Source organism: Pristis pectinata, chromosome 32 (genome assembly GCF_009764475.1).
Source record: "Pristis pectinata isolate sPriPec2 chromosome 32, sPriPec2.1.pri, whole genome shotgun sequence".
Lineage (NCBI taxonomy): Eukaryota > Metazoa > Chordata > Chondrichthyes > Rhinopristiformes > Pristidae > Pristis > Pristis pectinata.
In genome coordinates this window covers 21,497,983-21,514,523 of record NC_067436.1, presented here as the reverse complement: position 1 = coordinate 21,514,523, position 16,541 = coordinate 21,497,983, and the positions used below count along the sequence as shown (strand labels likewise).

Sequence of the window (16,541 nt, the reverse complement as noted above, 5' to 3'; positions counted from 1 at the left end):
GCTGGGGGCCGACGGCCTCTGCGGTGCTGCTCCCGGTCTACCAGAGCTGGGGGGCGACGGGCAGGGTTGTTCCCTCGCTTGTTCCTTTCTGTTGGTTCTCTTCCGCGTTCTCTCCTCCATTTTGCCGCTTCCTCTGCCTCCGTCGTCGGCTTCTGCTGCTGCTTTCATCCTCCGACGAGGAGAGGTTGCTGGTGTCCACCTGTTGCATTACTCTTTTCTTGCTGGTGCCCTTGTTTTCTGTGGCCCGTTGTCTCTTGGGTGGTGTCTTTTGCACCTTCTTCCTCTTCACAGTCTGCCATTCCCTTTCCTGTCCCTCCCCCACTCCCTCTTCCATTGACTCCTCCTCTTGGGGAGGGGGCTGGGAGTTTGTGGCAGTCAGGCTGTCCTCACCCTCCCTGGTCTCAGTCTCTTCTGGGGCCACTGTGCTGGTGGGGGGTGTGTCGGTGTTCCTCGGGGTGTCGTTGGTGCTGACACCCCCTCTTATTGCCTGTGCATAGGTACAGGCCCATTTTGGGCAGGCCTTGTAGAGGTGGCCTGCTTCCCCACACAAGTTGCAACATTTGCTCTCCTGACAGTCCTTTGGTGACCTTCCTGCTTGCAGTTCTTGCAGATGACTGCGCTGCACTGGGCCGCCACGTGTCCGGGTTTGCTGTAGTTGCGACACACCCTGGGTTGTCCCGTGTACACCATGTATCCACGGTTCCCTCCAATGGCAACCGCTGAGGGGGGGGGGGGGGGGGGGGGGTGGATGATGGATCCATTTGTGTCGACTCTCAACTTGACCTTCACCTGGCGCTTGCTGGTCCAGATCCCAAACAGGTCCTTGATGTTGACGCAACTTCCCGCTCCGTCAACGTACCGAGCCAGGAAGGTGAGGACATCCACCTTCTGCTATTTCTGGATTTCTGCTATTTACTCCATATTGCCTCATAGAGTCAACAACTTGGAAACAGGGCCTTTGAGCTACTGAGTCCATGCCAGTCATCAGACACCCATTTACAATAATTCTTGCTAATCCCATTTTATTGTCTTCACATTCCTATCAACCCACCCCAGATTCTATCATTGACCTGTACACTTGGGTTGTACGGCACAGAAATGGGTGCTTTGGCTCCATGCTGACTATATGGCCCATCTACTCAAAGCCAATTTGCCCACTCTAAGTCCGTATCCTTCTATGCCTTGCCTATTAGCTATCTTACAGTCTATTACTATCCTTAGAACCATTTACCACATCTCCAAATTTAGCATCATCTTCAACCTGCACACCTTTATCAAAGCCATTGGTGTGTGGCAAAAAATAGCAATGCTGCCAGCACTGACCACTGGAGAACACCATTGTCATGCTCCAATTTGAGAAAAACAACCATTTACCATGATTCATTGCTTGTTCTTTGTCATTTTCTTTATCCAAGCTGTCACTGACTCTAGCTTCATTGGTCCCAATTTTACTAACTAGACTTGTATGCAGGAACTTATGAAAAATCCTTTTGAAATTCTGCACAGACAACATTTAAAACATTTCCTTCATTGACCTCTCTGTTACTGTATCAAAAAACTCAATTATATATAACAAGTGCTGCCTAAAATTTATGCTGGCTCTCCTTTATTCACTAAAATCTCTCTAAAAGCCTTATTTTTCCCTGATTGTTTCTAAAGGCTTCCCCAATGAAGCTTATATTGTTGCTGCTGTGCCCTTAAAACAAGATGCATCACATTTTCCATTCTCTTGAGCTGACACCTCCCCTGAATCCAGGCAGAATTGGAAGATCCTGGCAAGCCTCTCTGCAGTCTCCAGTCTCATCTCCCTCCACAACCTAGGATACATCCCAGCCACTCTGAGTTTGCTTCTGTGTGCAAAAACCAATGCATTAATCTGAGAGTAACATTTACAGATCATGGCTCTGTTTGGTGTTTCAGATCGATTGGGTTTGGGATGCAGCAGGTGGTTAGAAACATAGAAACGTAGAAAATCTACAGCACAATCCAGGACCTTCGGCCCACAAAGTTGTGCCAAACATGTCCCTACCTTGGAAATTACTAGGCTTACCCATAGCCCTCTATTTTTCTCAGCTCCATGTACCTATCCAGAAGTTTCTTAAAAGACCCTATCATTTCTGCTTCCACCACTGTTGCCAGCAGCGCATTCCACACACTCACCACTCTCTGAGTAAAAAACTTACCCCTGACATCTCTCATACCTACTCCCCAGCACCTTAAACCTGTGTCCTCTTATGGCAACCATTTCAGCCCTGGGGTTCTGTGTATGGCTGTTTTTTGTTCTTGTCTATGGTAATCTCCAACCCAATCAATGCAGCTCAGCTTCTGTTCCTTGACATGTCAGGAGAAAATTGGTGTGCACCTCTGAGTAGAGTCATGCACAGGGTTTGGGAGGTGGTGCTGGTTGCAGCATTGGCATGCTCCCCACCCCCTTCCCAAATAATCATTTAATAATTAGGGGCACACATGAATATGTATAATTGCCATCCAAAAGTGATGAGATTTAAATTCCTGCACACACTGCTTGTGAAGCTCCTCGACTTTAGCACATCATGTTTATGCTGTCATGTGGTGACCAATGAAAGTCACTGATAAAATGCATTTAAAAAAGATTGCACCTTCATATTGGAACTTTAGTGTTCTTTTAGTAAGATTGAAAAGGGAAAGGTCCAGCAGAGAGAGAGAGTTTTCATTTCAGACATCTGGCCTTGGATTTGAACTTTTAAAATCGTCCCTTTTATTTAATGTGCTGTGCTAATACTTTCTGTCATTTAGCTGCAATTCCTTTGACTGATTCAGAACACAAGCTGCTACCTTTGCACTTTGCAACGGATCCCAAGGATTGGGAATGGGGAAAGGATGACAATGACAACACCAAACTGGCTAAGTAAGTGGTTATGGTTCATTACAATATTAATTTCATTGTGATCTTTTGTCCCTTTGAAAATGATAGATTATCTGTTATAAATTTTTAAGTAGGATAAGACTAGGTAGGGAAAGAATTAGTTCAGATGGAGGACATGGTGGTGTGCTGCAGCTGCTTGATGTGGGAGCTCGTGGACCTTGCTGTGGTGCATGATGGCCATGTCTGCAGTAAGTGCTTGAGGCTGGAGGAACTTCGGCTCAGAATTGATGAGCTGGAGTTGCAGCTTCAAACACTGCAAAGCATCAGGGAGGGAGAGAGTTATGTAGATAATGTACATTGGGAGACAGTCACCCCCCTTAGAACAGGTACTTCTGGGGTTCAGGAATTAGATAGAAGGGTGATGTCAGGGGGAGAGAAAATGAAAACGAACATGCAGATAGTGCAGAGGACCCCGGAGGCTGTTCCCCTCAGTGACAAGTTTTCCACTTTGGAAGCTGTTGAGGAGGATGACCTGCAGGCATCAAACAGCAGTAGCCAGGTCTCTGGCACTGGGACTGGTCCTGCTGCTCAGAAGGGAAGGGAGGAGAAGAGGAAGGCAGTAATGATAGGGGACTCGATAGTCAGGGAAACAGACAGGAGGTTCTGTGGCAGTGAGCATGAATCCTGGATGGTATGTTCCCTCCCAGGTGCCAGGGTCCGGGATGTCTCTGATCAGGTCCCAGGATTCTTGAGCGGGAGGGAGAACAGCCAGAAGTCGTGGTTCATGTTGGTACTAATGACATAGGTAGGAAGAGGGATGAGGTCCTGAAAAGTGAGTTTAGGGAGCTAGGCAGAAGGCTGAAGAACAGGACCTCAAGGGTAGCAATCTCGGGATTGCTGCCAGTGCCACGCGATAGTGAAGGTAGGAATAGGAGGAGATGGCAAATAAATGCGTGGCTGAGAAGTTAGTGGCAAATAAATGCGTGGCTGAGAAGTTAGTGCAGGAGGGAAGGTTTTAGATTTTTGGATCATTGGGATCTCTTCTGGGGAAGGTGGGACCTGTATGGAGAGAACGGGTTACAGCTGAACCCGAGGGGGTCCAATATCCTTGCAGGCAGGTTTGCTAGGGTGGTTTGGGAGGGTTTAAACTAGTTTGCGAGGGGTACGGGAACCAGAGGGGTAAGTCAGAGGAAGAAGGGGATGGGGAAAAGTCAGATCTAACAGGCAGGGAGGCTTTGAGGAAGGAGAAGCAGAGTACAGGGTATAAAAGTAGAAAGGTGGATGGGCTAAAGTGCATTTACTTAAATGCAAGAAGTATCAGGAATAAGGGTGATGAACTGAGCACTTGGATAAATACATGGGACTACGATATTGTGGCTCTTACAGAGACTTGGCTGACACCAGGACAGGAATGGATAGTGAATATTCCTGGTTTTCAGTGTTTTAAAAGGGATGGGCGGGGGGAGAAAAGGAGGAGGGGTGGCGATACTGGTCAGGGATACTATTACAGCTGCAGAAAGGGTGGATGATGTAGAAGGATCCTCTCTGGAGTCAATATGGGTGGAAGTTAGGAACAAGAAAGGAGCAGTTACTCTACTGGGAGTATTCTATAGGCCCCCCGGTAGCAGCAGGGATACTGAGGAGCAGATTGGGAGGCAGATTTTGGAAAGATGCAAAAGTAACAGGGTTGTTATGATGGGAGACTTCAACTTCCAAAATATTGATTGGCACCGGCTTAGTGCCAAAGGTTTAGACGGAGCAGAGTTTGTTAAGTGTGTCCAGGATGGATTCCTGTCACAGTATGTTGACAGACTGACTAGAGGGATCTAGTTTTCAGTAATGAACCAGGTCAGGTGACAGATCTCTCGGTGGGTGAGCATTTGGGGCACAGCGACCACTGCTCCATAACCTTTAGCATTGTCATGGACAAGGATAGGAGCAAAGATGACGGGAAGATATTTAATTGGGTAAAGGCGAATTATGAGGCTATAAGGCGAGAACTTGAGAGTGTAAATTGGGATGACATTTTTGAAGGGAAATGTACTGTGGAGATGTGGTCGATGTTCAGGGATCTCTTGCAGGATGTTAGGGATAAATTTGTCCCAGTGAGGCAGAGAAAAAATGGCAGGGTGAAGGAACCATGGGTGACAAGAGAGGTGGAACAACTAGTTAGGAAGAAGAAGGCAGCGTACGTAAGGTGTAAGCAGCAAGGATCAGATAGGGCTTGTGAGGAATATAGAGTAGCAAGGAAGGAACTTAAGAAGGGGCTGAGGAGAGCAAGAAGGGGACATGAAAAGGCTTTGGCAAGTAGGGATAAGGAGAATCCCAAGGCTTTTTTCTCGTACGTGAAGAGCAGAAGGATGGCTAGAGTAAAGGTAGGTCCGATTAAAGACAAAGGTGGGAAGATGTGCCTGGAAGCTGTGGAAGTGGGTGAGGTTCTCAATGAATACTTCTCTTCAGTATTCACCAAGGAGAGGGGTCTTGATGACGCTGAGGACAGTGTTGGTAAGGGTAATGGTCTAGTGCATGTAGATATCAAGAGAGAGGATGTGTTGGAGCTGTTAGAAAATATTAGGACAGATAAGTCCCCGGGGCCTGACGGAATATCCCCCAGGCTACTTCGCGAGGCGAGAGAGGAGATTGCTGAACCATTGGCTAGGATCTTTGAGTCCTCGTTGTCCATGGGAATGGTACCGGAGGATTGGAGGGTGGCAAATGTTGTCCCCTTATTCAAAAAAGGTAGTAGGAATAGTCCAGGGAATTACAGACCAGTGAGCATGACGTCTGTGGTGGGCAAGCTGTTAGAAAGGATTCTAAGAGATAGGATCTATGAGCATTTAGAGAATCATGGACTAATTAGGGACAGCCAGCATGGCTTTGTGAAGGGAAGATCTTGCCTCACTAGCCTGATAGAGTTCTTTGAGGAGGTGACCAGGAAGATTGATGAGGGTAGTGCAGTAGATGTGGTCTACATTGATTTTAGTAAGGCGTTTGACAAGGTTCCACATAGTAGGCTTCTTCAGAAGGTCAGAGGGCATGGGATCCAGGGAGGCTTTGGCTGTGTGGATTTAGAATTGGCTTGCCTGTAGAAAGCAGAGGGTTGTGGTGGAGGGAGTGCATTCAGATTGGAGGGCTGTGACTAGTGGTGTCCCACGATGATTGGTTCTGGGACCTTTACTTTTCGCGATATTTATTAATGACTTAGATGAGGGGGTGGAAGGGTGGGTTAGCAAGTTTGCAGACAACACAAAGATCGGTGGTGTTGTAGATAGTGTGGAGGGTTGTCGAAGCTAACAGAGGGATATTGATAGGATGCAGAGCTGGGCTGAGAAGTGGCAGATGGAGTTCAATCCGGAGAAGTGTGAGGTAGTACACTTTGGAAGGACAAACTCCAAGGCGGAGTACAAGGTTAGTGGCAGGATTCTGGGTCGTGTGGAGGAGTAGAGGGATCTTGAGGGTTCATATCCACAGATCACTGAAAGTTGCCTCACAGGTGGATAGGGTAGTTAAGGAAGCTTACGGGATGTTAGCTTTCATAAATCGTGGGATCGAGTTTAAGAGCTGCGAAGTAATGATGCAGCTTTACAAAACTCTGGTTAGACCACAGAGTACTGTGTCTAATTCTGGTCACCTCATTATAGGAAGGATGTGGAGGCGTTGGAAAGGGTGCAGAGGAGATTTACCAGGATGCTGCCTGGATTAGAGAGTATGGATTATGGGGAGAGACTAAAGGAGCTAGGACTTTGCTCATTGGAGGGAAGGAGGATGAGGGGAGACATGATAGAGGTATACAAAATATTAAGAGGAATAGATAGAGTGGACAGCCAGCGCCTCTTTCCCAGGGCACCAATGCTCAATACAAGAGGGCATGGCTTTAAGTTAATGGGTGGGAAGTTCAAGGGAGATATAAGAGGGAGGTTTTTCACCCAGAGAGTGGTTGGTGCATGGAATGCGCTGCCTGGGGTGGTGGTGGAGGCTGATATGTTGGTCAAGTTTAAGAGATTGTTAGATAAGCATATGGAGGAATTTAAAATAGAGGGATATGTGGGAGGAAGGGGTAAGATCGTCTTAGGCATGGTTTGAAGGTCGGCACAACATGGTGGGCCGAAGGGCCTGTATTGTTCTATGGTTCTATGGTTAATGAACTACTCCAGACATAGGGTTTATGTTCTGAAATTCAAGAAGTGCAGAGTCTTTTTCACTTGCGAGTTGAGCACGCTGGCTTTCAGCTTCATCTAGTGTCATCCAGATTGATTGGGTCTGTATAATTTAATTCCACAATTGAGGTTATTATATTTATCACTGACAGCTGTCTTAGTTTATTTATTTTCTGCGTTGATGTTTTGTCACAGTTCACTCTTTTCTTACAGTTTGATCCTCTCCCTGGAAGCAAAGCTTCACCTACTGCACAGCTATATGAATGTATCCTGGATTTGTATTCCTGCTGAAACAAGGGTAAACTCTCTCCCACATTTTAGGGGATGCACCAGAGGATTGTGCTGTAATTTAATTGACATATGAAACATTGCTCCAGTAATAAACAATCTGCTGGAAGAACTCAGCAGCATCGGTGGGAGGAAAGGAATTATCAACATTAGGTGACATTTTGGGTCGAAACCCAAAACTTCAGCAATTCCTTTCCTCCCACCAATGCTGCTCAGCCTGCTGAGTTCTTCGGGCAGATTGTTTGTTGCTCCAGATTCCAGCACCTGCAGCCTCTTGTGTCTCCATTGCTGCAGTAATCCTCATCTGGTTCCATCTGTCCTTCACCTCTCTCTTAATGGTTCTATTATCACCTTCCTTACTTATCAGATTCCAGCATTGCTAGCCTTTGTGTTCATACTTATCACCCTCCAGCTGCTGTCCCCACTTCCCACCTGGCTCCATCTGCCTTTTCTTTTGTTATTTGTCTGAATCCACCTGTCATCCACCTGCCTCTGTCTTCCAAATACACCCCTCCCCTACCTGGCTTCATCTCCCTGTCAACCTTCCCTGCTCCTCAGTCCACCAGTCACCCACTTGCCCCTGTCTCACCACTCCCCTCTCCTCTTTATACTGGCTATCTTCCCCCTCCACTCAATCCTGATTTAGGGTTTTGACCCAAAACGTCAACAATTCCTCCGCCACCACCCCCCACCCCGCACGCTGCTAATTCCTCCAGAAAATTGTTTGTTGCCCCAGTCTGTACTGTTGACTTTTCCCAGTCATTGTACCAATTTGGATTCTACAAGTGATTGTTACACCCCTTGAAATGGAGGAAGGAAGGTCAACTGGGGCTCTACAGCTATATTTCAGAAATTAACATTATTCATAAAAAATGTATACAGGAAATACAAAAACAGTGCATGGCTTTCTCTACACTCACTGTGTCATCAACAGTGTTATCTGTTTTATACATTTGTAGTGTTAGCATCTTTTATGTACAAAGTACCATTGGATGATACAAGCTTTAAGTGCTTAAGACACTTTTGAGGCTTTAAGAGGCTTTTTATACCGGGCTTAGCCCTTCAGTATCCAGTAGCAGCAGGACCTTAGACTACGGTTCTTCTACACAAAGCCTTTGCATTGGCTGCACCAAGGTTCAATGCATCCCTCAGCATGTACTCCTGCAACCTGGTATGTGCCAGTCAGCAGCATTCCCTTACAGATATCTCATTGTACTGCAAAACCAACAAATTTCGGTTGGACCAAATAGCATGTTTCACCGAGTTGATGATCTTCCGGCAGCACTTGATGTTAGCTCAGTATGTGTCCCTGGGAACAGCCTGTGGATCAGAGAGTCCTCTGTTGTGCAGCTCATTGAAATGAACCTCAACAAGGGCCAGTCATTTTATGCCGGTACATTTGTAGGAGACAAGTGAGCCTGCATGTGCTCAATAAGCCTGATGCCACTTATTCTCAAAGCTTGTTTATAGAGGAGATTTAGGTGAGGTACTAGATGGTAATTGGTATAATATTGTGTAAGCTATGCAACAAAAGTCAGTAAGATAGCAGTGGGCAGAACTTGTAATTATTTGTCTTGGTAGTTTCCTTATAGCACTGATCAGATATGGTTCTAAATTTATTTCTGAATAATTTGTATTGACAGGCACCTTTGGCCCAGCCAGAGTCACCAACTGCTTCAGCAGGAGAAGATGTCCATTCACTAGCTGAGTCAATGGAGTCAGATAGAGACTCCATCTGCAGCAACTCCAACCTGAATGGAAACAGAAACAAGAAAGAAAAAGAGAAAGGAGATAAACAGAAAAAGGACAAGGAAAAGAACAGGACAGATTCTGTTGCAAACAAACTTGGGAGCCTAAGTAAAACTCTGGGAATTAAAATAAAAAAGAACATGGGAGGACTTGGTGGACTGGTGCATGGAAAGATCAGTAGGGGAAACACCAGCAATGGGCGGAATGGCGAGACTGCAGAGAAACTCAAGAAGAAAGAATCCAGCAAAACTCGGAAAGGAAGCAAGGAGGAGTCATCACATTCTGCAAGTTCATCACCTACAGATAAATCAAATGTCTCAGTTAAATCTCCAGTAGAGAAACATTCTGATCAGTGGAAATACAGCACTGATGTCAAACTCAGTCTCAACATACTGAGAGCTGCTATGCAAGGAGAGAGGAAGTTCATTTTTGCTGGTCTTCTGTTGACTAGTCATAGGCACCAGTTTCATGAGGAGATGATTAATTATTACTTGACCACCGCTCAGGAGCGCTTCAATGCAGAGCAGGAGCAAAAGCGCAAGGAGGCAGAGAAAAAAACATGCAGCAACTCTGCATGTAAAAAAGAGGAGCAAGAGCCATCTCAAAGAAACAAGTCAGAACCAAATTCACAAGAGGACACTTTTCAAGGCTCTTCTCAAAGCCATCCAGGTCACCTGAGCTCAAATCTACAGGGGATCAGTGACCAGATATCCATGAACACTTCACCACCAAACAGTGGAACCCCTAAAGCTGGCACTCTCACCTCTGCCCACTTTACTCATACACCAGCTTTGTTGCAGCATGTCATCCATGTATCTGAGGTGAGATCTCAGCCATTGAGTTATCAAACTGACAATCAGCCATCCGTCATCAGTTCTCTGAAAACATGCGCAACTTACCCACAACATAGTCGCTCGCTGTCTTATCAAAGCTATTGCCCTGTGGGTCTATCAGGGCTCCCCACTGTGGAAACCATGGAACCTCTAAAATGTTTGCTGCCCCCTGAACACAAAAGTCACACGTATACCAATGGGTTTGGTTCTGGTGATGTGAGTGACTACTTGGAATATGCAGATGAGGACACTTCCTTCGTGTGGCAGAGCGGAGAGAAAAGCAAAGTGCGAGGTGTGGCAGCCCCGCCTTATTCCCTACAACAGAACCGATGCAAACAGCACAACTGCCCCTTCTATGGCCGTCCAGAGACGGAGTTTTACTGCTCCTACTGCTACAAGGAGGAGCTCAAACGCAGGGAACGAGGAAACAAGTCTGTTTAACTGTGATGGTTGTATGGAAAGTTCTGTTCCAGTTTTTCTGTATTAACCAACTCTGTAATTACAAATATTTTGATGAGCAATTTGCTAAGTATAAATCTTTAAACCAGGATCAAAAGTCTGTTCATTACATTTTGAGAGTCTTGGAGCTGTGCTGCAGTTGGATCTATTGGAAAAGTTGATGAATCTGTGCCTCCAGGATTGAAACTCCAGACCCTAATTCCTGCCCACTATCCAGGGGCAGTACAAGACCTTTTGTGTTACTTCTCCATGGACTGTTACCAAATAGTTGATTATATTCCTACATGTATGTTTTTTTAATTACACTACTGCAAAGTAAATTCCAGTGATAATTTGCACATTAATTACAACTGTAAAAGTGAAATATAGCAGAAAATAACCGATTATTTATGTGTTTGTGAACTAGAAGATGCATTATGATGGAACTTTACAAGCAAAAGTTTAAAAATTGTAATATAGAAATTATTTTTATATTATTTTCACAAATGTGCTGCAAAGCAATATTTTGCGCTTTTTATTAAAACACAATTGCCACTTTACTAGATTATAAAATTGCTGAAACTAATTAGAGGCATACAATGGAGCATTATAATGTATATTTATAAGCTCTAGTGAGCTTGAGTGGCTTGAGTGTTCACACATTTTGATACTTAGTAAACATGCAGTTTCATTTGAGGAAAGCTTTTTTCCAAAGCTTATTTCCAGTATTTCAATGATAGCCTCAATCCTATATTGTGCTGTGAAGAATCTGTTGCATTTATTTTGCTGTTTCAGCTTAGAATATCGAAAGAAGAAAACTGCACACTATCTCAAATCTCCTGCCTGCAAACAGCACTTACTATTACAGATGCAAAGCCAATTGAAAAGAGAAAGAAAGCCAGTGACCTAGGCTCTTTTGACCTAAATCCAGAACCTTAGATTCACTTGCCTGGTGACTGTTAAAAGTTCACAACTGGCTATATTTGTCTTTTCATCTACTTAACAGTGAGTATTAGACAGTGGCCTTAAAGGGTCTGACTAGGTTAGTAGCTGAACATCACAACACTGCTTCAGATCCTGATGTCCTGTAAATCATGCCAAGGGAGCATTTACTAGGGTTTATTTAATAATGTAAGGCAGACTATTTCTGTGTGGCTTTTATTTTCAATGATTTTATCTTCTGCTTTAATATGAAATTAAACTGTGGAAATACTTTGTTCTGTAATGATCTTAGCACTATGCACACAATGACAGAAGCAAAAATGAAGGGATGGGGTTTACTTTTGGCTTCCCCCCACTCCCCACCATCACTTTCCTCTCCCCGCAACCTTAAGTGGTTTTACAACCATTGCAATCTTCTCCTTTGGCAGTGTCATGCCCAAGGTCAGCACTGTCCCTTTGATTAACCAAAAAGTGCAGTGAAGAATGCAAATAGAGTGAACTTGCACAAAATTCATTACTTTTGATTCCTGTGTTATCTTTGCTGTTAATGTTATCCGGCAGCTTCGCTGTCTCAAGCTTTGTTCATACAGGAAATCAAACTCCCGCAATGTGGGGAAGGTGCCCGTTTCTGATCCACTGTGGGACAGAGTGATCAGTTTGTTCTTCAGAGGTGTGGTGAAATACTCAAGGAAAATGCAAGTGAGTTTAAAATCCTAACCTACTTCATCCAAAACCACCTCCTATTGGGCACGGGGGGGTGGTTGTCGTGGAATATTTCATTGAATCTTCTATGGAAATTCAAAGAAAGTTTAGGTTGATTTTATATTTACAGATTATTGTGAACTTTCAGGGCAGGCATGGGTTCACTGAAACTTCAAAGTACAAAGTTGAAAGTAAAAAAAATCACCATTATTTTTCTTGTTGGATTTCTGAACAAGAAATAAGTTTGGACATGGCTAAGAATTTAGTAAAGGATAAAAGCATTTTGACTTCGAGAGAATAATTGTGAGTTCAGGAAACTTGATAAGGTCCTTTGAAATATTGAACAATATAGTTGCTTTTGTTTAACTTGGGTCGATTGTCCTGGATTTTTTTTTCCATATATGATCATCCCAAGATTTTCAAATGGTGGGAAGCTTGAGCTCATTTTCAAGAAACCATTGAAATCTAATGCCAAAACCTGATCGCTGGCATTAAAGTCGGATATTAAATAATAGATTGAAGCTAACGTGACAGGGTGCGATCAGATAGGATATTCAATGTTACACATTATCTTTCTTGATTGATCATAATATTCTGCATTGTTTTAAATGTTTGTCACCCAAATTGCACTGAAAAATTAAAACCCAAGTTATTCTGACTTTCTGCATTGCAATGTTTTCTGTGCCTTTCTGAAATTAAGAAATATCATTGTTTCAATTGTGGATTGTTAATCAGAGTGTCTGACCAACTAAGTGGTTCTATCAGGAATTGCTAAGATGCTTTGATACACTGCCAACTCAGCTAGGCTATTCTTAACGCACTAAAGATAGACAAAAACTATCTAGTCATAGAGTACTACAGCACAGAAACAGGCCCTTCGGCCCATCTAGTCCATGCCAACCTGATCTTCTGCTTAGTCCCATCTACCTGCACCTGGACCATATCCCTCCAAACCCCTCCCATCCATGTACCTATCCAAACTTCTTAAATGTTACAACTGAACCCGCATCTACCATTGGCAGCTCGTTCCACACTCGCACCACCCTCTGAGTGAAGAAGTTTCCCCTCAGATTCCCCTTATATATTTTCACCTCTCACCCTAAACCTATGTTCTCTAGTTCTAGTCTCACCCAACCTTAGGGGAGAAAGCCTGCGTGCATTCACCCTATCTATACCCCCCATAATCTTGTATACCTCTATAAGATCTCCCCTCATTCTCCTGCACTCCAGGGAATAAAATCCTAACCTATTAAACCTTTCTCTATAACTCAGGTCCTCAAGTCCTGGTCTTCCAGTCTTCCTGCTTCTCATCAAAATCCACTGCTCTTGCTGTTATTTGCAGGTGAAATTCTGGCAAGGGTTGGATCAGGCTTTGCTGCAGGATTCTTCCATCATTCAGCATCCTACTGACAATAAGCATCTAAGTTAATGTGTTCCTTGAGAGAAAGAAAAAAGGAACTCATTAATTTTTATTGTCAGTACTATTTCTAACTACATTTGGCTCCAAGCACATGACCATTTTGTAACAATTCCTTAATGTTCAGGATTTTCTCCCAGATCATTTATTATTGTGAACGTAGACTGCAGTCCACACAACATCAATGTGTAGCTCCATATCTGGTAGAAATCTGGAAAAAAAAGGTACTGCTTGAAAAAAAGCAATACATTCATCACATCACATCACATTTGGCTTATGTCAACTGTAGAAGAAACTCTTATCCACACTGTAAAATAAAATCAGATTCTATGTTAACATATTCACTTATCTTGTTTAAGGTGAGCATCAGTGCTGAGAATCAGGACAATTCCCCCTCTAGATCTAGCATCAGCCTTGAGCAGTCCCAGATGAGGTAGGGTTCATTTTTATTAGCAAACTGCTTTGTGAACTTACTTGATTGTTGTATGCAAAGTGCTGTTATTTTAGTACAACATCTGCAACATACATCAATAAGCTTGGACATTTGTTAAGAATAAAAGTAGATTAACTTATTTACTAATTCTTATCTTTAAAGAGCATTGTAACTGGTTCTGATTTTGCAACTTGGAAAATGTAAATGGCTCAGGTGCACATTTTCACTATTAATTATATTCTAAACTTTATCAGACCTTTGATTGTAATCTGGACAATGAAAACGTGGACTTGAGCCAACTGCATTTCACAAGTTGCAAAATGAGAACCAGTTACAATGCACTCATGAAGAATAAAACATTGTCAGTTTCTTTCCTGCATCAAATCATGCAAACCATTTTTCTCTATGTATCAAATGACCTGGAAATTGAGCAATTGAACCCAGTAACTGAGGAGAGGTTAACATTTCACATTTCTTTTACAAGTCAACATCTGAGGAAGCCATCTGAGGACAAGTTACTGACTTGGGTGAAAGATGCTCTTCTGTATATAGCCTTACAAGTAGTGTCTTCAAGATTCAGGATTTGTTCAGCAACATTTGTCAGTTTTGTGTAATTTAATCACAATGTGAAGTTGCCTACAAATTAATTCACTGATTAATGCATATCTTAGAAGCTGTAAACAAAACTTAATATCCATTGTTCTCCATTCCTCTGCACAACCCAGCAGAACTCAGTTCAATAATCACAGTCGTACAGCACAGAAGTAGGCCCTTTGGCCTGCCCATGTCTTTGCAATACTGGACTTCCTCTTAGGGAACAGGGCAGAGCAGGTAACTGAAGTGGCAATCAGGGAGCACTTTGATTCCATTAGTTTTACAATAGTGATGGAAAAGGACAGGTCCACAGGTTAGGGTTCTGAACTGCAGCAGGGAATTCGGTAGGATCTAGCAGGGAAAGGAATGAACAGCAAGTGGGAGGCTTTTAAGGGTGTGATATCAAGAGTCCAAGGGCAGCATGCTCCTGTTAGGATGAAGGGTAAACCTGGCAAGTATAGGGAACCCTGGCTGATGAGACATATTGAGGGTCTGGTCAAGAAAAAGAAGGAAGCATACATTGGGTTTAGGAAGTCGGGGACGAGTTAATCCCTTGATGACTATAAAAAGTTTAAGAATACACTTGAGGGAAATCAAGGCCAAAAAAAGGGTATCAGATGGATTTTGCAGGTAAGGTTAAGGAAAATCCCAGGACTTTCTATAGCTATATTAAGAGTAAGAGAGCGGCTAGGGAGAGAGTAGGTCCCCTTAGAGATTAGGAGGGCTGCCTTTGTCTTGAGCTGCTGGAGATGGGTGGGATTTTTAACAAATATTTCTCCTTAGTGTTTACTGAGGAGAAAACTATGGTTGCTCAAGATATAAGGAAAACAAGTGGAGATGTTTTGGAGAACATTCATATCACCAGGAGGAGATATTTGCAGCCTTACAGTGCATTAAGGTGGATAAAGCCCCAGGACCCGACCAAGTACGTCCTTGGACTTCGTGGAAGGCAAGAGAAGAAATGCGGAGACCTTTGCGAAGATATTTGCTTCATCATTAGCCACTAGTGAAGTTCCCAAAGATTGGAAGGTGGTTAATGTTGTTCTGTCGTTTAAGAAGGGTGGCAAGGACAAGCCAGGGAACTGCAGGCCGGTCAGCCTGACATCAGTAGTGGGGAAGTTACTGCAGGGAATTCTGAGGGACAGGATCCATCAGCATTTCAATAGACAAAGTCTGATTAGGAGGAGTCAGCATGGCTTTGTGTGTGGAAAGTCATGTTTGACTAATCTTTTACAGTTTTTTGAAGAGGTAACCAAAAGGCTAGATGAGGGTAGGGCAGTGGCTATTGTCTATATGAACTTTAGCAAGGCCTTCAACAAGGTCTCGCATGGCAGGCTGGTCTGGAAGGTTAGGTCCCATGGAATCCAGGGAAAGCTAATTAGGTGGATTCAAAATTGGCTTGGAGGTAGGAAGCAGAGGGTGGTGGTTGGAGGTTGTTTCTCGGAATGGAGGCCAGTGACTAGTGGCGTGGCGCAGGGGTCAGTGATGGGACCCTTGTCGTTCGTTATTTATATCAATGATTTGGATGTGAATGCACAAGGCTTGGTCAGTAAGTTTGCGGATGACACGAAATTAGGAGGTGTTGATAGTGAAGGAGGTTATTGTAGATTACAGAGGGATCTTGATCAGTTAGGGAACTGGACCGAGGAGTGGCAAATGGCTATCAATACAGATAAGTGTGAGGTGATGCATTTTGGAAAGTCAAACAAGTGTAGGAGTTATACTGTTAATGGTTGGGCACTAGCGAGTGTAATGGAACAGAGGGACCTAGGAGTATAAGTGCAGAGTTTGTTGAAAGTGGTGTCACTGGTAGACAGGATGGTGAAAAAGGCATTTAGCATGCTGGCCTTCATCAGTCAGGGCATTCACTGGTAGACAGGATGGTGAAAAAGGCATTTAGCATGCTGGCCTTCATCAGTCAGGGCATTCACTGGTAGACAGGATGGTGAAAAAGGCATTTAGCATGCTGGCCTTCATCAGTCAGGGCATTATATATATATATATATATATATATATATATATATATATATATATATATATATATATATAGGAGATGTTGTTGCAGTTGTATAAGTCATTGGTGAGGCCGCAGTTGGAGAAGTCGGTAGTTTTGGTCACCTTGTTTTTGGAAAGACATGGTTAA

General features: G+C 43.7%; 1 protein-coding gene across 3 annotated transcripts in view; it reads left to right on the top strand.

Annotated features, from left to right (window-relative positions):
* Positions 1–12,563, top strand: part of otud7a (OTU deubiquitinase 7A) — a 183,858-nt gene extending 171,295 nt beyond the window's left edge. For all 3 annotated transcript variants that reach the window (XM_052042642.1, XM_052042643.1, XM_052042641.1), the window contains 3 exons: positions 2,776–2,887; positions 7,216–7,300; positions 8,934–12,563. In XM_052042642.1, the coding sequence (XP_051898602.1) occupies positions 2,776–2,887; positions 7,216–7,300; positions 8,934–10,313 (1,577 nt within the window). In that variant the 3' untranslated portion in view covers positions 10,314–12,563. The remainder of the gene's footprint in view (positions 1–2,775; positions 2,888–7,215; positions 7,301–8,933) is intronic.
* Positions 12,564–16,541: the final 3,978 nt, after the last annotated feature.